Source organism: Melanotaenia boesemani, chromosome 23 (assembly GCF_017639745.1).
Source record: "Melanotaenia boesemani isolate fMelBoe1 chromosome 23, fMelBoe1.pri, whole genome shotgun sequence".
Classification (NCBI taxonomy): Eukaryota; Metazoa; Chordata; class Actinopteri; order Atheriniformes; family Melanotaeniidae; genus Melanotaenia; species Melanotaenia boesemani.
The window spans coordinates 21,152,179-21,173,568 of record NC_055704.1 but is presented as its reverse complement, the minus strand read 5'-3'; the positions used below and the strand labels follow the sequence as shown (position 1 = coordinate 21,173,568).

At 36.9% G+C, this 21,390-nt stretch overlaps 1 protein-coding gene across 1 annotated transcript in view; it reads right to left on the bottom strand.

The window, feature by feature from the left end:
• cacna1c (calcium channel, voltage-dependent, L type, alpha 1C subunit) overlaps positions 1–21,390 on the bottom strand; it is a 175,725-nt gene that overhangs the window by 23,836 nt on the left and 130,499 nt on the right. The window contains exons 11-29 of the mRNA XM_041977041.1: positions 14,293–14,383; positions 11,282–11,308; positions 9,513–9,673; positions 9,330–9,403; positions 8,485–8,636; positions 8,138–8,339; positions 7,885–8,005; positions 7,521–7,635; positions 6,733–6,850; positions 6,562–6,631; positions 6,261–6,393; positions 5,968–6,097; positions 4,053–4,112; positions 3,732–3,838; positions 953–1,040; positions 746–853; positions 612–664; positions 371–517; positions 45–246 (exon numbers count right to left, since the gene is read on the bottom strand). Coding sequence (XP_041832975.1) covers positions 45–246; positions 371–517; positions 612–664; positions 746–853; positions 953–1,040; positions 3,732–3,838; positions 4,053–4,112; positions 5,968–6,097; positions 6,261–6,393; positions 6,562–6,631; positions 6,733–6,850; positions 7,521–7,635; positions 7,885–8,005; positions 8,138–8,339; positions 8,485–8,636; positions 9,330–9,403; positions 9,513–9,673; positions 11,282–11,308; positions 14,293–14,383 — 2,159 coding nt within the window. The remainder of the gene's footprint in view (positions 1–44; positions 247–370; positions 518–611; positions 665–745; positions 854–952; positions 1,041–3,731; positions 3,839–4,052; positions 4,113–5,967; positions 6,098–6,260; positions 6,394–6,561; positions 6,632–6,732; positions 6,851–7,520; positions 7,636–7,884; positions 8,006–8,137; positions 8,340–8,484; positions 8,637–9,329; positions 9,404–9,512; positions 9,674–11,281; positions 11,309–14,292; positions 14,384–21,390) is intronic.

Below are 21,390 nucleotides of genomic sequence, written 5' to 3'. Positions count from 1 at the left end.
AACAGAAAGAATAAAAATGTCATTTACTGACACAAAAATGTTACCTGGTTCTTGTCCAGCTCACAGTTCTTATATTCCTGCTCTCCCTGCTCCTGGAATGTGACGATGACAAAACCAACGAAGATGTTCATCATAAAAAAGGCGATAATGATGATATAGATGATGAAGAAGATGGAGATGACCACGCGGTAGTTGTAGATGGGCCCAACATCTTCAGTGTGGGAGTCTATGGCTCGGTACAGTAACCTGACAGAGAGCAGGGTAGATGGAGAGGAAGATTGAAAGGAAAAAAAAAAGATTTATCATTAAATATGAAGGGAAAGAAGCTAAGAAAGGTACAGATTCATTGTATTTGTTTGTAGACACATACCCTGGCCAGCCCTCAAATGTGGACACAGCAAACAGAGCCATCATTCCTTGCAGAACATCGTCAAAGTTAAAGTCACTGTTCTCCCACAGTCTCAGGGCTCTTTCAGGCTTCGCCACATCACTATCTTTATACATGATGTAGGATCCCCTTTAAACACAAACATACACATTCACATGATTTTGTCTGGTAGTTTAAAAGTAAGGGGGCGGATAACAGGCTGTGAGCAGGAGGGCTCTCTTACCTGCACTCAGCCTGAGTCTGTTTAGAGCTGTCAGTACAGTAGAAGAACTTTCCCTGATGAAACGACAAAACTCTGATGAGAGAACTTACAAAAAGCTGTAAGAAAGTCTCTACTTCTTTCTGTTTCTTTTTTACCTTAAACAGCTGCACTCCAATACAGGCGAACATGAACTGGAGCAACGTAGTGACGATTACGATGTTGCCGATGGTCCTGATGGCCACAAACACACACTGCACTACATGCTGTAAGATACACCAAAGATGGCAGTGAGCGTACAGGTACATCTCTTTTGATAGTACATGTGTATTTAATGTATTAATCACACAGATGAGTGTGTGAACCTTTAATCCTTTGGCTCTGTTGATGGCTCTCAGTGGTCTCAGTACTCGCAGGACTCTCAGGATCTTCACCACATTAATTGCGCTGGACCTGAAAGTGACCAGAGATTAAGCTACTAACCAGTTAAACAGCCTGAACACAACTAACTTTTAAAAGATAGAAAATGTTTGGTTGGTAGAGTTTGTGGGTTTATCACAAACAGGTTAAGCGAGACAGTTTAATTAACACACAAACATGATCTTGATATGAATGGACGACTAAATATTAAAAATTTGGACTCAAAAGGACACAAAACAAACATAAAACACAAAGGAAATTAAAATGGTAAGTAATGTTGTCAAGACTATATATTTTCTTGTTACTATTTAAGTGTATAGCTACTAAAAAACAGTTAAACATTGTCTAACAAACTATGATAAATATATTTTTAGGGCTTTAATTGAATTTCATAAATATCTTCTACCTTTATCTTTTAATTTTATAGAAATAGCAACTTAAATTATCAATAATAAATTAATCTTTTTTTAAAATGGTCATGGATCATACAAATTCTTTGTTAATGTTAAATTGACTAACTCATTAGTTAAGGAGTGTTCTTGTCAACATAAACGGTTCATATCAGATATTTGTATTTGTAACATAGTAGAACACACACAACACACACAAGTACAACAGAGACAGACCAAAATAAAGACATGAACTGACATTTACAGGCAAACAGAGAATTACTGTGCTGTAAGAGAGTGTCAGTACAAGCCAACAATCAAACAGTGGGACCCTTAAAAAAGAAGTGGTTCAAAAAATAATATATATTTTTAATATACTCACAAAAACTATCAAATTAACACGTTGACATTTTGAATTTCAAAACAGTTTATTGGAAAAAGCTGGAACTTTAGTTCTTCTGTGATCTGAACTTGGCTTCAGAGGATGATTATTACATCCTGAAGTTAGCACATATCAAATGTGCTAAAAATCTCACTCCGCTCATTTCCGAGTGGAAAGACGAGAAGCCTGTTGCTCAGATAAATGAAGAACAAACACAGCAACTTTTTCCCACTGTGTAACAAAGCTAGAATAAAACAAATAGATTCAAAATGTCAATGCATGTTATTCAGAGGGTGACATTTTAGGTGGTTAAGGGAGTGATTTAAAGGAAAACATTATTTGGAAAAGAGAAAGGAGGGAGAACACCCGTTGTGCAACTCTTTACAGAAGAAGGAAAGTTTAAAGGCAGTTAAAGGTAGTTTCTCGTGGAGTGGGATGTTATCAGCCACATATCACAGTCAAACCAACTGCAACGATATGTTCTAGTTATAGTACAATTCATACGAAAGTTAAATGCAATTTAATTGTGTATGCATTGCTCAGATGACGCCTCAGTTGATAAGGCTGACAGGAAAGAGGAACACTATTTACCAACCACCTGATGACAAGAAGTACTCTATCCATCTAAAAGAAAACAAAAATAGATATGAAGTCATAAGATATAGATTTTTATATTGGTCAAGTTGCTATTGTTCTTTCATGTCAAGTGGCCATATTTCATGCTGTCATACTATGAGACTTTTCATAGAGACAACACACAGGCAATCCATCATATGACTAGTGTTTATATATATATAAATTACTATAGTATAGTATGAATTTTCTATATTCTTTGATGAGTCCAGTAATTTTCTGTCTGTTCCACTCTAAGTTTAAATGTAGATGTTTTTGCTTTAATATATATAATATTCTGGTAGCAACAAAAACAAAAGTGCCTCACAGAAAGTTGTGCTCTGTAATTAAAAATGCAACACCATCACAAACAATTTAACTGTGATACATTCACGAAAAATCCCACACACTCACTTACTACCTTTAACAGGCAAAAACCACTGAGTTTTAGCATTCACGTGTCATTTCTATAACCCAGGAGAGTTCCGCTTATCCAGAAATATGAGAAATGAATTTGACCTATTAACTGGATATGAAAGGTGACAGGAGAATTGTAGACCCATTTATCCAAGGCTGAATGAAACATATTTTATAGTTAAAAAACCAATTATGTTGCCATCTGTGAAATGACATTTTGGCATGAATCTGTCACAAAAGCACACCATTTGGTCATGATGAGAAATCATCCATTTAATGCCAGTACAGTAATTTTACATAAAACTGGACATCTCCACAGATTACAGATTTTATTTTTTTTAACTTGTTCTGGTTGCAGCTTTGACTAAACTCTCCAAGACCATAGAAATATCAAATCAAAACAGTGACAGCTTTACACGGTTAAGGTGAAGGTCTGTTAAAGGGGTTATTAATACAGACTCATGTGGACTTACGTCGAGAAGTCTAGTCTATTAAGCATTAGAGACAGAGAGTGTAGTATAGCATATTAAACATCACAAACATTAAAGCAGTTTAAGGAGTTATTTGCCACAAAAAGCAGAAAACATTTTTTATTAAACATGACAAAGAAGAAAGCAATTAGCAGTAATGTAGCGTGAAGTTGGTGAGTACAGAGAAGTGTGAAGCGTGGGACAGTTTCCAAACACACATATTTCTAATTGTTAAAACTTGTGTGTATGTGAACTTCAGCTCACGTAGTAGCCTCTATTTGTGTAAATTATCTGGGATTTTAATTAATCATAGCACAAATATGCTTTTAATAAGATTTGGATTTTCACCAAGTGATGCTGAAAGCATCTGTGCTCAAAATTCAGATAAAAGGCTCGTGGAGAGAATCACAGGATTGTAACACGTGTAGTAAAATAAACATGGCGTTGCACTCACTGTATTCCAGATGAGATGAGGGACACACTGACCACCACTAAATCCAGGATGTTGAAATAGTTTCTACAGAATGAACCTTTATGAAGGAAGGCTCCATAGGCTGTCATCTGCAAATAAACACACCATTTAGTACTGAACTGCAGATATGCTGATTATCTTACTTTACTGTCTTTATTTTGAATAGGATTAAATATTTAAACCAGTTATTTCTGTAAAATGTTCTCTCTAAAGAGAGGGGATGCCTAACAAACACTAAATTCCCAGATCTCGATGTCTAATCATGCATCTGCCTGACATATCATCATAAACATGAACCACTACCTTGAGAATGATTTCTATGGTGAAGAGCCCAGTGAAGACGTGATCTGCATAGCCCAGGATCTGAAAAGCAACATTGATAATGTTTACTCATAACTGACTTTGCTGCACAAATAAACACACACAGTGTGACTCCGGGTATTTGCATAAATGCTTTCATCCAACAATATCAGTGACTTTTTTCACTTTGTAATGGACAGAAAACAGAGACATTGCATTATCAGCTGTGGCTATTTCTAGGACTAAGTTTACATACAACTGTTTCTCAAATGAAATACAGAAAGAAACTGACATTGAGTAAACTTAAAATGGAATGAATAAATTGTTAAACCTAAAATGTAGGGATATTTTTGCTTAGGTGATTATTTTTTGTTATAACAATGTTTCTTGGCTTTAAAGCTTAGAATCCTGCAAAGCTTGTTTATTTCCCTTTTTAAATTGTGCCACATTTATAAGGAAAATGGGTTTGTGGGATGCACAGCACAGCTGAGTATGTGGGTTGTGCCGTTAATTAAAGCCAATAGCAGAATAAGCTCTATGGTATTGGCAATCCTTCTTTGGAGCAACCCACACACTCAGCTCAACTGCTCATCCCACAAATGCAATTTCCTTACAAACGTGACACAATTTAAAAGGGAAATAAACAGAAAACTGGCATGGTCATGCTACCATACAGAAAAGGCATGCAAAGAACAACGAAAAAAATTTGCAACAACACCCCAGTAAAACCACGCAGTAAATACACCCACAGGTAATAAGAATGATGTCATCTACGAAATACCCTGTTTATCATGTGACCAAACATACATTGGAGAAACAGGAAGACCCTTTGAAATATGGAAAAATGAACACAGAAAAGAATGTGAAAACAAAACTATAGAAAGACAAACATTGGCAACAAAAGTGAAAGCAGAATGACAGAATTTAATATCAGCCATATCTGATCACTGCGAACAAGAAAACCCACATTATAAACTGGAAGAAAGCCAAGAAAACAAGGTAGCAGGGTCATAATCATCCTCTGCTGCCTGGCAGAGTTCAGTAAGAACAGCAGGCAAGACCTGTAACAGTAACACCACATGACCCTTCAGAAGGAAGGCTACAGGAAGTAGCCGAAAGATGTAGACATAAAGAAATTACTGTCTTACTACAAGAAAATCTGAACATAATTAAGTCTAGAGACAGTATGAACTAGGGAGATAAACAGTGGTTTGAGATTGGAATATGTTATCTCAAAGCCATGTACACACAATGAAACAAATTTTTATTGGCTTTCTGACTGAGAACAAACATCATGCTCAGTCTTTCCACTGCACTACAGTTCTATTACAGCCATCAACAGTAAATTAAAAATATATGAACAATACGTTGCTCTATTATTGGATAATAGATTTGCACAAAACACATTGTGTTAACACTGTGTGTAAAGGCTCTAAATAAAATCATTACATTTTGTTGTTGAGAGAAGCAGATCTTTCATCTGTAAAAGTACTAAAATATAATGTATGTGGTCTGGATAAAGAAAGCAGGTTTAAAAAGACACAATGAAGCAGATGCTTAACATCATCTTAATATGAAGATATAATAGCTGCCAGAAGAAATCTTATTAAGTATAACAGGCCAGTAGCATTAGGCCTTGATTCTTCTATATGCTTCTGTCAGCTATGATCCGTTTAGTTAAGAATAAATGTGTGTGGGCAGCTAATGATGGCTAAAAAGTCTCCAGTCTGTGTTTTACTGTCTGTTTATCTGGCTTCACGTCTACAGCGGCCTTGTGATCCAAACCACCAAATTGAATAAAACAAAAAAAAAAAAAAAATGGAGAAAAGTGACAAAATAGAAAAAAAACAGAAAAACAAAAGTTTTCTCTAGCTATACATCTGTTTATACTACAGTACATATTCCAGCGTGTGTTTACCTGATTTCTGAAGGAGTCATTCTTGACTGGGTCCTCTGCTGCCAGACTGATGCTGCTGAGCAGGATGAAGAAGAGGATGAGGTTTGTAAAGATGTTATGGTTGACGATCTTGTGGCACAGAACCCTGAATCTGTAAAAGAAAAGAGGGAGTAAGAGCATCATGTGTAAATCTTTAAATCACATGAATTTTTAAACAATGACAGCAGGAGGAGGCGAAGGACAGAAATAATCCAGAGGCTGGAGATGGTGTAGAGGAAGATGAGGAACAGAACTACTGTATATTGTCTGTTTACTTGTTGGTGTGGCTGAAGATGAAGAAAGCGCGGGCCTCAGGCATGGGAACAGCCTTCTCCTTCAGCTGGATGTCAGAGAGTGGCCGTGGCCTCGGGCCCACTGGCATTTCTGGCTCATCTTCATCATCATCTCCTGATGGGGTGGATGGAGAAGTGAAAGAGAGAGGAGGAGAAGAACAGAGTCATAAGCACACACTTGTAAAAGAGATTTAACAATGTAAAACACAGAGGATCACTACTGATGTGCATCTGCATGCTAACAAAAAATTCTCATTTTGATTCATCTGTTTGTGTGTTTTACCTATGTAATCATTTGCAGGATATGGATTCTTCTCTTCACTCTCATCTCCACAGCAGTCATCCATGTTGATCTGCAGAGAGAAAGTTTTCATCTTATTCCTCAGCTATGCCCTTTTAGCACACTTACTTAAACCTGTGACTTTAGTCCTTCTCTTTTCATGTCAACATGTACCTTAGTAGCAGTGTTGGTCTCTCCATCTGAAGTAATAGACTTCAGCTCTATCTTCTCGCTCTTCTTTTCCTCTATAGGTGGCTTCTCGTTGTCATGGCGCTTCTCTGGACTGGCAAGCCTTGTAAAAGACGAAGGCCTTTCTTAGCTCTTAACACATTTATCCCCACGTTAAACCACCCATTTGAATTGAATTGCACATTAATTCACATGAGAAGGCTAAAATAAGTAAACACAATGAAGGAGTGGATTTCAGTCAGGAAGGGAAGCTGTGCTGATATGATCAAATCCAAAGGAAAGCGGGCAGGGAAATGAATGTTTTCCATTACACCGTGTCCTCAAATCGATACAGGTTGCAACCAAGAGGGAAACATAATGATTTGTTCCCCTGACGGGAACACTATCTTCCCCGGCTGCACTAAAATCTCACATAATTATTGCAGACAAATTACTTTTATAGACCCTAAAAATACCCTATAAATTTGTTTTACAGAAAAAGCAAAGCAGGATATTGTCAGCCAGTCTTAAAATCTACAGAACATTATCGTTATTGTTGGGCTATTTTACTGGTTTGATTTCAAGGTACTATAAGTGGCTTCCTTAAATCATCTGCAAGAAATACCAACTACCGCGGACACTGCAGGGTGAAGGTCTTTTTAAGTGCTGTTGAGCACTTTTCATCTCCTTCTACAGCCTTTTTTGGTGCTCGCAAGATAAAAAAATGTTTTCTCCTTCGTTGTTCTTTGCATGCTCACTGCCTGGCCCCCTCAATAAATTTTTCTATGCTTTACCTGGCCAGTTTTTTCCTCTCTTTTGCCTCCTCTTCTTCTTTCTGGGCGGATGTCAGACTCTCCGCATCTGCCAGATTGTCTACAGCGATGGCCAAGAAGACATTCAGCAGGATATCTGTTTAGAGCAGTGAAGTTAAGGATACAGCCCACCCATTAAATCACACCGCAAGTCAGGCTGGTCACAAACCATCTCAGTAGGCTAAGTAAAAAAATACAATAAATTTTAGTACAAATGAAGATGCTGTAGTCTTTTCTTCTGCAGACAGGGTTAAAATCTTATATGTTTAAATAAAAATAATCACAATCGGAAACACTAAAGGTTGAATTTTAGTCTGCAGTATCTATCTCTGTTGTGATAGGATACAGTTTCCGCAGATGAAGAGGATGATGAAGTAGATGCAGACCAGCATGCCAGGAAAAGATGGACCACCATATGCCATGATGCCATCATACATCACAGAGTTCCAGTCCTCTCCTGTAAGAATCTGTAGAGAAATAAAGAAAATAATCTAATTATTTACTCAATAATTTAATGGCTATACTTTTGTTTTGTAATTGTGGGACACAAGTTGAGAACAGAAGACAAAGTTAACAACTACAAGACAATAATCTGTTACCTGAAACACAGTGAGCAGAGACTGGGGAAAGTTGTCAAATGTGCTGCGTCTGGTCTCGTCGAAGTTGAATTTCCCCCCAAAGAGCTGCATGCCCAGCAGGGAGAAGATGATGATGAAGAGGAAGAGCAGGAGCAGCAGGGAAGCAATGGAGCGAACAGAATTGAGCAGAGATGCCACCAAGTTGGACAGAGAGTTCCAATATCTATAGGAGGGAAGTCAAATTAAAACATACCAGCACACATTTATGTATTCAAAACACATATTAGTTGTTTTTCTGTGCCATGAAGATTTATTATCTTATAATCCTATATTTATTATCAATGCACAAAATGTAAAATCATAGTAACCTGGTTATTTTGAAGATTCTGAGCAAGCGTACACAACGTAACACAGAGATACCAAGAGGAGACATGATCTTTGTTTCAACCAGAATTGTCTCAAGAATTCCTCCACATACTACGAAGCTGTCAAACCGGTTGAAGAGTGAAACAAAGTACGCCTGTGGAGAGCAAAGGGCAGTTAAAGTATTTTGAAAAAGAGCCACCTCTGATTATAATAGTGGAAATAAATGTAGCGATTTATTGCAACATGTGCAAAAATACATGAAAATGCATTTTTTAAGGCAAAATTTGTGTTTTAAAATATTTTAACAACCCTGAAAGTCAAAATGATCCCACACTACATAATACTACTATATTATTAAGGTCCAGGATCTGAGGAGGATTTAGTACACTGGAAAAATCCATTGCTACTGTGTTTTGGCCCAATTCGTTTCTGATTAGGTGAACAGTGAATGGATCACTTGAAAGGTCAGATTTATCTCTTACTACCTGGGTCAGGTGCTGATAGATTTTTCCTTATTCTGTAAGGAAATCATTTACTGAAGATACTGTTCATCTGCTACTGTTATATAGGCTGATTTCTTCTTTTGCCCTGAAATTCTCCAGCTTTCTGCATTTGTTTAAGGACACACTGTACATCATGTAGAGATGTGCCAAGTTTATGCCTAATAGCACTTTGGCAATCACATTTACCCTTACTTTAAACGTTTACAAGAAAGTCTGGCTCCTTGGAAGCAAAACATAACTAAAGGAGGCTGGTTCAAGACTTCTGCACATTACTGTTTTTCACTTATTAATCATAGAATTTTTAAAATGCATTAAATATTAACATTAACTTATTTGCCTCCCACCTGTAACCCGAGACTGTACATCTTCAGCAGCATCTCACCAGTGAAGAGTGCTAGTAAAACTTTGTTGGCTATGTCTGTGGAGAAATTAAATAAAAAAAATAATAAACAGTAGAAAAAAAAGAGGGATTGGAAACACAAAATTACTGGTAGGTGAACATTTTAGTCCATGAGAATGAGATGTACCTTGTACATCTGTTAGCCACTGAGGTTGCCGGTGATGTTCAGAGGCGATGGTCAGAGTGTTGAGGAAAACGAGAAAGATGACGAGCCAATAGAAAACCTGGGATTTGACTGCTGCGCGACACTTTCTTCTGAACAGCCTGTTCCACCTCCGAGAGTAGCGACTGAGGAGGAAGGACAGATTGAGGGGTGAGAATAGATAAAAAAAGAAAGAAGAAAACAAGGGGGTGACAGTGGGATATTTTGGGAGTAAGGGATAGATAGATAGAAGGAATCAAATGAGAAAGAAAATAAGAATGCAGAAAGTGTGAACACCCACCAGAGAAGTAAAACAAAAAAAAGAAGAAGAAAGAAAAAGATTTATAATAACAAATGAAAGTAAAGAGTAAATAGTGGAGGAATAAAAAGAAGAAGTAAGAGTCAGCCAGTATTTTTACAAAACTGTGATGACATCAGCCCTGGGTCCATGTTTTTCTCTTGCTTTAGAGCAGAGCTGTGGAACACAGTTAGTCATCCTCAAAGGCGTTTAACACCAACGAGAAGCCAACACGAAGCACTTTGCTGTTCAGTGAGTTATGCACCGTAGCATTTGCTCTTTAAAAATGTGATTGAAGTAAAACGTGTTCTATTGTGATCTGCACCACCAGCAAATCACATCACAAGAACACGTTGTTCATTTTAAAATGACAAATAAGCTGGCAGCTTTCAAGTCAGGTTAAATTCAATGTTGTTCGATGTGGCTTTAAACCTCATAGTCCCACCTTTGTGAAACTCTCCATTCAAAAGAGAAAACATTATTATGTTATGTTTTCTCTTTAACATCTACGTCCACGTACCAATGATTTAACAACACTTGTTTTATAATTGCCCTCTTGTGGGTAAGTGGCATGAAAACAACTAAAAGCAACAACCTGAGCTCTTGTTGTTCTGGCAGTGTAAAAGTAGCGAAGCATGACTCAATTTATGGTTTTACAAGCTAATGCTCCTCATAAATGTTTCTATATTGTAAAATTGTAGATGTTATACTTACTAACTACAAGTGTAAACATGGAAATAATATTAGAAAATGAATTAATAAAATTTCTTTTAAAGGTAAAAGGACATGATCATTTGTAAAAACACTGCATCAATAAAAGTTGATAACAATGACAGAGCATAATTTTTCTCCCGAGTAAACACTGCGCCACATGTGGCATCTCTCTGTATTTAGATAGAGATGTATCACCCCATTTGTGCTTGACCCACTGTGTTCGACAACAGATGCACGAGAGGATTCTTCACCCACTTCATCTGTCAATCAAAACAGATGAACACAGCTTCTTTCTTATTCCACTCAATAAAAAATGAGCCTCGTCCTCTGTTTGACTGTGTGAGAGGCGTTTAGAGTCAGTTACGGCACACAACATGATGCTTACACTCAGTGTTACACGAGACATGACTCACAACACAAGCAGATGTGCATTCTGACACCATTTCCTCACTTTATAGACAACATCTGTTTAAAGAAATACATCAAACTTGTCTAGAAGTGATATAAATGTAAATTTTTTTTATGCTTGTAGGAGTCATCAAAATACTCCTAATTGAGAAAAGTCTCATATTGTTAGTTTTGTAATGTTGAATTATCTGTTTTAACTATGAGGCTATGTCAATTAGTTCGAGTTGCTTGTATACACTTGTACACAAACATACAAAAAGCAACCGTATAATTAGCACAGGATCAGAGACATTGTAGCAGATGAATTGAAAGACTATGGTAAACATGTACTAACCTGAACTTGGATTTGGAGATCCTAATTCTGGAACACAGAAAACAAAATGGATTATACATATACACATAACACACACACAGACTGGTACACATGACGGGGGTGATTTGAGAAGGATAAGGGGAATAACTTCCCTTATTATCACAAACACATGGATAAACAGGTTTCCTGACCAACCTGCATAAAGGATGTTTGCATTTTCTGTTGCTTTTCTGTTTAAGTTTTTATTTCAAACATCGCAGATGATCAAAGAACATGTTTGTCCATGTCAGTGCACCACCGACAAGAACTTTGAGTACAAAATAACAACATGAGAACTGTTCACTTCTCTTGTGAACAAATCACCCCCTTTAAACACATATATGCATACAGTGGCATCCAGTCAAAAGAAAACACGCTTAGTTTGTGTTTCCAGTAATCAATCATGGTGTCAAAAAACACAAATAATTCATAGGAAAGAATGTCTGTTGATTGTTCACCACTGTAACAGCAAAAGGTACAACATGAAGAACTGAGGACAAGAGATTATGGAAGACATTTTGAAAGAAGAGAAGAGAAGAGAAGAGAAGAGAAGAGAAGAGAAGAGAAGAGAAGAGAAGAGAAGTATTCTTCCTAGAAATCATGTAATCTGTTGAGATAAAATTATTTAAATATTGGCTGAATGTTTTCAATAATTCAATTTAGTAATCACCCGCTTGTAGGAATGCTTAAATCTTGAATAGCTTTACTTGCAAGTGAATAAAAGAAAAACAAAAAACTTGTGCTATTGAATCTTTTTTAGCGGTATAGTAATCATTGCATTCTGTTTGGCAGATAAACTGACTGATTGACCGAGCACACAGCTGACTGGAGCAATGAAATGTCTCACTGACGGCCTGAAAGAAAAAGAAAGTGAGTGACTGGCTGGATATGGGACCTGACAGTACATACATCTCTTCTCCTCATGTGTCCGTCTCAGTTAAGAGATCAGCAGGTGCTGAAGTAGCTGGAGTCCTGGGGTGTGTCTCCACAGTGATTAGATGAAAAACCGGCAAACACAAAGTCTCATTTCTAAAGTAGTGAGTAAAAATGCTCACAGGGAGACAGATTTAAGACGTTCCGCTCCTCAAGAACACATTCCACATTTCTACATTTTGACTCTACTGTAAAACGATTTCAGTGGAGGAGGGTACCAGTAGTTTCCGAGCTTTCCATGAAGTTTCCCAAACTAATCACTACAGGTTTGTTATTATATATGCGTTGTCAGAAATACCTAAAAAGTAATTTTAAAGTTCTTTCACAAAATATGTGCAGGTGATGACATACCTGTCTATTGCCAGTGAATCAAAGCCACCAATCTTGTCTTGTTAGATCTATAACCCACCATTAGCTGCAAATATAGGAGAAACTTATAGATCTAAATAATTCTGTTTCTCAGCTGATAAAAACAACTGCACAAGCAACTCACACTGGGCCTTTTTGCCAGTGCCTCAAATCTGAGATATGACATATGCATTGTTTTGAGTTGTTTTGGTTTGACAGAGTAGAAATAAATACAAACACCATAACGAAGTCAAAATAACTGATGGGACAGCGAGCACACAGATAAACAACAGTGTGCCATCCAACTGGATTTACTGCCCTCCTGGTCAACAGTTTTTTTCAATACAGCTTGAAATCGTAACTTTCTTCTGTTCTGCTTCGCTCAGAGTGATGAACAGCTTTGTATGTGGGTGTTTGCTTGTGCGAACTGAAGTAGCGGCCCGCTGGGGTCACGTCTCCTTTGAGGCCTTGTGTCTAAGAGAGAAAGCAACTCTCTTGTTTGAATAATGGAAAGAAAAAAAAAAAATGAAAACAGTGGGGAGAGCAGGAGTGAGTGAGTCAGATATTTGTGTGCTCCCACAGGAAAGGAAGAAAGCATTTTACCAGCAAACACATGAAGGGGAGATAGACACAGGAAGCAGAGTCACAGGAAAAGGAATGAAAGAGGAAGAAAAGTGGATTACTATTAGACATATTTCAGACATTAAATACTCCACTTTTGCTACATACAACAAGGTCTAAAATCTAGACTGAAATTAAAATAAGGATGTGGTTGTTTGATCTAGTAGCTACCTTCATCTTTTAAAATGTTTGTTTAGCCCCTTATCAAGCGGGGTCATTATGGCAAAAACGCCTGTAATATGACTTCCAAATTAGAATTACTGCTGTTATTGAACCCTCTGGATTGTAAGTACAGACTTGGGCTCTCTGTAAAGGTAACACTCTTTAGTTTCACCCACAGCAATCAGAATCACTGTAAGTATTACTGATAGAAAGTTATACACTTTAGAACACACGGAAAAAAATATTTTTTTGTCCTCTCCTAACCTGTACGAACAGAATGAGACCAATCTTGATGGGAAATATTGATGTTTGACCTATAGAGGCCTGAAAGGTAAGGAAAGTCAACATTTAAACTTTCTGCTTTTCTGTAAAAAAGGCTTAGTGTTAGCGCTGTGGTTGTTGCGTGTCAAAATGGTTTATATCATCAGAAAGACGAGACTTTGAGCTTTCATTTGATGTGTATATTGTGGGCATTCATGACGGAGGGGCTTGCACACATGGCTGCAATGTTGTTGATTAGTAGTCATGTACCGGGACAGGTACGTCTGCATCGTAAAGGGTTAGTTGTATAGTATTAGTGTCTAAAGTCATTTCCACCTCTAGGAACAATACATGTAGTGAGCTCCATTTTAAATTAAAATGCTATCAGTACGGAGTGCATTCACAACCTACTGTTTCTCCACACCAATAACCTTTGGGGCATGAATGCCTGCAAACCTCAAACAGCCTGATGAGACGGAGGGTGGCTTAGATAGATCATTGGATAGAGGCAAGAGGAGCCACTTGTACCGTGGCTTACACTGCAGGAATAATAGGAAAAAACACACAGAGGCTTGAGCTCATCCATGAGAACAGAAGGGGACTGAGGGAGCTCAGGAATAGAGGCAGCAAAAGAAGTGTGTATGTGAGAATGGGTGAGGTATACTCACGCTAGCCTGGTGCAGCAGGTCTCCCCCTCCACGTCTCCCCCTGGGGCATTGTCTGTGTTGACTGATTCATTTTCACTGGCTGGCATACTCACTACAAGACAGTTGTGGAGAGAAAAAGACAAAAAGAGAGGAAAAAAAATGCAGATTATTTAGTAATAAAAGGAAAATCATTTGTGCAAACTAAGAAGCAGGAATTTACTTTTTTGCCCAGGAATTTATAAACTTGTAGGCTTCAAGTGCACTCCAAATGCACACTTGAAAACTACACAGTGCATTCAGTTCTCTTTACTGAAGCATTGCACGGACCACTGGGTTAAACACGCTCAAATTATGATTTCTTAAAGATAATTGACTAAACTTGTCTTGCCCATAGTATACCCACTTATTAAATGTGTTGACACGTTGATACACCCTCGAGCCAATGAAATCACCGCATATATTGCACAAATTGCCTAAATTAATAACATATTAGAAATAATTATCAGTGCTGGATCCAGGGACGGAACCTCTTTAACAGCTGTTTGGAAGGGTTTCAGCTTCTAAGCAGAGGGATTTCTGAAGGATTACTTGACAAAACTCATTTGTGATTTTGCATCCCCATGGAGATTTTGTGATTAATGAAACTTCTGCAGATTTTAGTTTTGGGTCTACAAACACTACGAGAGGTATTGAATGTTCATTGCAGGGATGGGTTTCTTTTGCAGATGTGTGGTGGAAAGCTCTCCCAGACCAATTTTTCTCAGTTTATAAATCCACACAGAGAGTGCCAATGTGTCACCTACAGACATGTGTGACTGATGATGTTCAAAGGTAGAAGGAAGGATGAATACTGATGTAATATGAGTAATATGAATTGGTGGGTAAGAATGGAAGTGTTTAAAAGGGGAGGGGGGACTGGATAATACTGAAGAAGGATTGATGGAGGAAATAATGTAAGCGCTTAGATGGTGGGAGATGGTGAGAGAAAAGAAAGAATGTAGGGTTGGCTGGTTGAGAAACTGATATAAAAATGATCCATTGCTTTTTATTGCTTGTGTCAGTCTTTGCTTGCTGTTGGGAATGAGATTCAATCCCTTTACTTTCACCTCAAAATACTTATTGTAAACCCTGCTGGGTACCAGAACCAGACTTTACCTGAACATCGGTGCATTTTGTGTTAGTTTATTGTGCCCTCTTTTATCACAATTAATGCTACGTGTCTTTGTGCTAACATTCTTCTAACTCCATGAAAACATTCCACTGGTATTCCTTTGAGATTTGCTCATGTTAAACAAACAAACATAAAAAAAAAAAACTACATTATGTTTTGAATTATTTGATGGTTTGTAAGTGCTTGACCACCATCATATCTGAGAGGAAGATATGATGTGGAACAGTGTCAGTCCGGTGTACTTTGACTCATGGGCTGGTCTTGAATGAGCTCAGTTGTAAAGATCAGGACTCTCTCTAAATATGCTTCCTGGATGCTTCCTCACATCGATGCGTGCCACCTGCTGCTATGCTACCTGGTTAAAAGCACTCAAGGCCCTCTAGTCTCTCCTAAGGCTACAGCATTTCAAATACAGTATAACATGGTGGCTTCCCCTCAATAGAGCTCTGAACTAGTTTAATACCTATTGTTAGAGTAAACCCCAAAGACCTGAGACACAGGGACAAGGAATGAGATGAAGGAAAAGGAACACAGAGCATGGGAAGGAGAAACATGACAAGAGGGAATGAAAATGACATGATGGAAACAATGATTACATTTTTCAGTCATAAGTTATGTTATGTTTGTGTTTAGATACTAAAACATTTATTAATAGTGCAATCTCTAAAAATAAGTAAACCTCACTGTTATGTACAGTTCTTGCCAAAATGATTTACTCCTCTATACTGAAAACATGCAAAGAAATACAAAAGAACCAAAGAATATTTCAGCTGCACGTTCAAAGTTATTGAACAATGGCAGTAGAGAAATTAAATGCATTAATAATAAAAATCTGACTGAATTATTCTATATTATTATATCTCCAAAATTTATTTGCAGAATATCTGGCAGCAATTTCTGGCTGTAGCCATCGAGAAATGACTTGCATCTGCTCTTTTGGTGCAGAGGTCTCACTTAAAAGTTTGCAGGAAGCCATTCTGCAGCGGTTGATTTGATTTCTTGTTAAAGGCGCTCTAAGGTGTTCAAAATAGGACTCTGTCTCTGACAGTTTTCCATATTTAAACGTTGGCTGTTAGTGTGTTTCAGATTTCCTGCTGAAAGAACCAAAGTATTTGTCTCTAACTTTCTTTTCACACCTTGCATTGTCTTAGTAATATGTATAAATTAGTAATATATATATATATATATATTTAAATACCTCATGTTATTTTTCATTTGTTGTTCAACAACCTTTATTAAGAGCCTACATATTTGTATTTCTTTATTTTTTTTATTTTATATTCTGTGCTTACAGGGGTGTTTATTATTCTGACCAGGACTTTATATATACAGTATGTATGATGCTAAAATAATCTAAAAGGTCACCTTGTACGTGTGCATTTGTTTACCAGTTTAGAGATCTTTATGCCTCTGTCTACTTCTCATATTAGATGTAAAAATAAAACAAAAAAAAAAAAAAAAAAAAAAAAGAGGCACTCATGTCTGAATGTCAAAGTTCTTTTAATATATCCAAAGAAATTCTATAAAAGTGAAAGAAAAACTCCATCCCAAATCTCAATATAATGTAAAAAGGTTATAAACTACACTGCAGTGTTAGCTTTTTTTCTAGTAGTTGATTCAAAATGACTGGGAACAGTTTGTCTGGAAGTTGAAGCTGACATCTAACAAATGCTACCCCAGCAAAGATAAATACCTTCTGGCCAGCACCTGGAAAAAGTTTCCCATTTTAGTTTTATTTCTCCCATTATTTTATCATAAGAGCTTGCAATGATGCAGGGGAGATTTTAGGGAAAGGAATCTGAAACAACAAGGAGAGGATTGAGTCATCACAAATAATAACACATTTTCTTGTCGTGTGTAGCATGTAAACATATCTCGAGTTGCTTTCTGTGGTGACATTTTCCTCTTGTTATTGTTTCAGACAAGTCAAGCAGTTGCAAATTGTTTCCTTTCCTACAAAAAATTGTTTCATCTCAACATGGTAAAACTGTTGCTTCTTCCTGCTTCCTTTTTCATGTACTAATATTTTCCCAATGTTTCAATTAAACATAATTTAAGGTTAAAGGCCATAAAGCATTTTAGAGGTTTTAACGCAATAGACATATAATTTTGCCTGTAGCCAGGTAAGTAATTGGGGGCAAAATTCCATGTCTTCACTGTGAGAGAATATTAATATACATGGCCTTGAGGGCCTTGAGATGATTTAAGGGTAATGGTTCAAAGGAAGACAGGAGGACAAAGAGAATAAACAATTTTACAGTGTTGCGATTCTGTTGCTATCCACTAAAGGAACTGAAGCTTGAGAGGGTGCAGAGAAAGATGCTCCAGTGGAGGTGGAGTGGATAAACAGGAGAGGAAAAAAGGCAAAAAAAAAAACAAAAAAAAAAACAAGTATAGGCACAGAAAGGAGCAGAGAGGTTGCAGTCTGCTAGCAGTTCTAGAATCCAGTAAGTCTTTAACTAGTGCTGGACCATGCAGACAGACGCACACGCCTTACGAAGGAAAGCCGCATTTTTCTTCACGGCTCCACGTAGAGACAGAAAATGATGGCTTTTACCTGGGGACAGAGAGCACGCCTCAGCAAGAAACAACAAATACACACACATTTATGTACGAGCACATGTTGAGCAAGCTTAGAGCACAACAGTAGAAAAATGCACACACAGCATATCACCACATGTACAGTATTCATTCTGGCTCAGGGACCTGTTGAATAGAAATATGATTTTATTCTGCAATAAACAACTCCATGCAGTCACACCTCATTTTATCACTTCATCTACAAGTTTAATTTATATTACCGGCCTTTCTGCCATGAAAGCAACACAGTCTGTGTCTTTCTTGCACCATTTTGTCTTTTGATCTCTGTTGCATGAATTTGCTTAGAAATCTGAACCTTAGAAAATTTGTCATCAGAGGATTTATATTCTAGAAAACAAACAAAAAACATCATTAGTAACTCTGATTGCAAATTGATGAGATGTCTTTACTGAAAGGTGGTTTTAACACTAAAGATACCTTTTATTCTACTTGAAATTGATGTTTTTAGTGTGATTTTAGATTTTTAAATAAATAAATTAATATTAAAGCTTTCAATTCACACATTTGGTTGTGCTAAAAAGAAAGATACCACATTATACCAAATGATGCAAGGTAAAGTGAAGCTGAAATATAAAGTTCAAATTAAAAGTAGTAAAAAATGCCCAATGATACCTCAGACCCCTGAGGGTTAACTTCATTACCTGCTTTGTTTGATAGGTGGGAGAGCACCGTTTGGGATAATAACAAAGACTTTAAGAGGGACATAGAATTACAGAATTCTGAAGTATTTACCTGTAGTGCAGTCATTGATGCACCTGAGGCCACTGGACCCACTCACAGATGGAAACATGTTTGTACCTGGAAGAATTTTGGCCACTGACAGCCACCATCCATTCAGATCTGTGCTTGGTATTCAAAGTCACTTCAATACCAATCTTTATCGCTAGATGTTAGTAATTCTTACTCACTCTACCTTTAATAAAAAACATTTTAAATGCTTCCCAATGATTAGTGCTAAGTAACCGTTTTCCTACAATGTTTTGTTTTTAATCATGAAGCTATAACGTGACATATTATATCTTTTCAAATCAGCGAGAAACTGCTGATAAAATGGTTTTAAAAAAGGCAAAATATCAAATTTGTCAAAAATATTAAGAGCAGCATCCAGACAAGCTAACAAATACATTGGTGCATCCCTATGCCTAGAATGGGATTTATAGTACAATCCCGTCAATGTGCTGTTAGGGTTATCCTTTCTAAAAATATCAAGCGTAGAGATGCACTGATCTGCTTTTTAGGGTTCCAATCTGATTTCCCTATCTGGTATCTGGATACCTGCCAATACTTTTGCTGATATTTCCCAATACCAAATCAGTTTACATGATCATTACTGTGATTATCTTTATAACCGCCAATGTTGTTTTTGAGTAAGGTATCATTAGGTTGTAGCAAACCACAAATCACTTGTTAATAAGGGAGCAAGTGGTAAGAAAAAAGTAATTGATTCTAAATGTTTTCCAGAATAATTTATAAGAAAAAACCTTCTAAAATAAATCAAAGACAATGTCTGTATCTGCTTCATAACCTTAAAAAAACAAATGTAGTTATAATTTTTTTTTTAAATCAAATGAATGTGTTGAAAGAAAAGCAGGATGTATGTGAATAATCTGAGAACACTAGATAGACTGACGTCACAGCAGACCGACTGTGATCTGCAGGATCGGCACAGCATTCCAGAATTTTCCTTGTCAGATAGACTGATTGGCCAGAATAATGAATTAGAGCAACTTTTCTGTGGGTTAATCCCTTCAGTTTTCACGTTGTCTGCTGGAAATTTACAGTTTCGTTGGAATGCTTAGTGAATGTCTTGCTGCAGGCTATTTACTTTTCCCTTCTGGTTGTACATACACTTTTAAGTTGCAAATCTTGCGTTTTATGTTTCCAGACTAAAATACATCCAAATTAGTGTCATGCTACTTTTGCAAAGGCAGCTCATTCCTCATCAGACTTGTAAGTGTGGGTGTTGGTAACACTGCATCTAAACTGGAAACTCGGAGTAAAAACAAGACCATATAAAATTATATATATATATATATGTATATATATATATATATATATATATATATATATATATATACATACAAGTTACAATGGATATTATTCACAACCTGATTCTTCATCAACATATTTTGGTAGGTTTAAACCTGCATAATATTCATTCGGCCTGAAGTTTGGGTGTGGTTTCTGATTGGATCTGATGAGGGGGTGTGTCCAGGCTTTTGACTGGTGGTTTATGTTTGTATATGTATGTCTATGTATCTTAATTAAAGTAGTGGAATGGTAGTGATGTTATACTTATACATGTTAGTATATTTACATTTTTGATTATTCAGTAGGGAGGTGACTGGGCGTGTTGGAAGGTAAATTTTGTTGGGGGGTAGAAATAAATAAGTCCAGACTTCTTCCCATTCCTTTTCGAACTTGCAGGGCAATTAATGTTTTGATTGCTTGTGTTTGAATGTGGTGGACTGTTCACCTGCTTTTTAAAATTTTTTATTGTTGTTATTGTTTTGTTTTGTTTTTTTCCTGACATGGTCAAAAGACATTTCGAGAGGGACCAGAAAGGTGAGGTGAATTCAGCTACGATATCCTATCTGTGAATCAGGTCAATATTGGAACCCAATACCGATAATGGATCGGATCAGTCCAAACTCTAATCATGCGATTTAATAGACTTGAATACATGCCTGAATACACATGTAAGAAACACACATGCACAGACACTGTCCTGAGTGTCAATAGAGTGACTGACCCAAGCAAGCTTTCCGATCTTCTCACATACGCATCCAAGACCGAAACAAGGTACAAGAAAAATTATGAGGTGTGATCATCACTTACACATAAATGAGAAAATCAGATATTACCACCGAATTTAGTATACAGTTAACCAAATTCAATTTAACACCTTTGGAATATTATAAAGCAAAGTTGGATCGACACAGAGAGCTGCTAAAAACAGCCGGAGTCTCCTAAAAATGGCAGATCACCTTTTTAGAAATGTATGCAACTGTTGCATCTTGCATGCTGAATAGGAGAGAAATTGGATGAATTAAATAGTAACATAAAAATAGATCTACACATATAAATAGATTTGAAATTAACTGACTTGTTATATTCTATGCTGTACAGTAATGTTTCCCTCCCACTCTGTACTCTCACATACTGTTTTTTAACACAGCTGAAAACCCAACGAAGCTGTTCCATTTTATTTGATATAACCAAGAAAAAAATGACTAAAATGTAGCTAAACTGTGGCACATTGTGACTATGTGTAAATCAACAGTCAGATCTCAGAATCAAGAGGATAATAAAAGACATAAAGTTGTATTTACAGTAACAACTTCTTT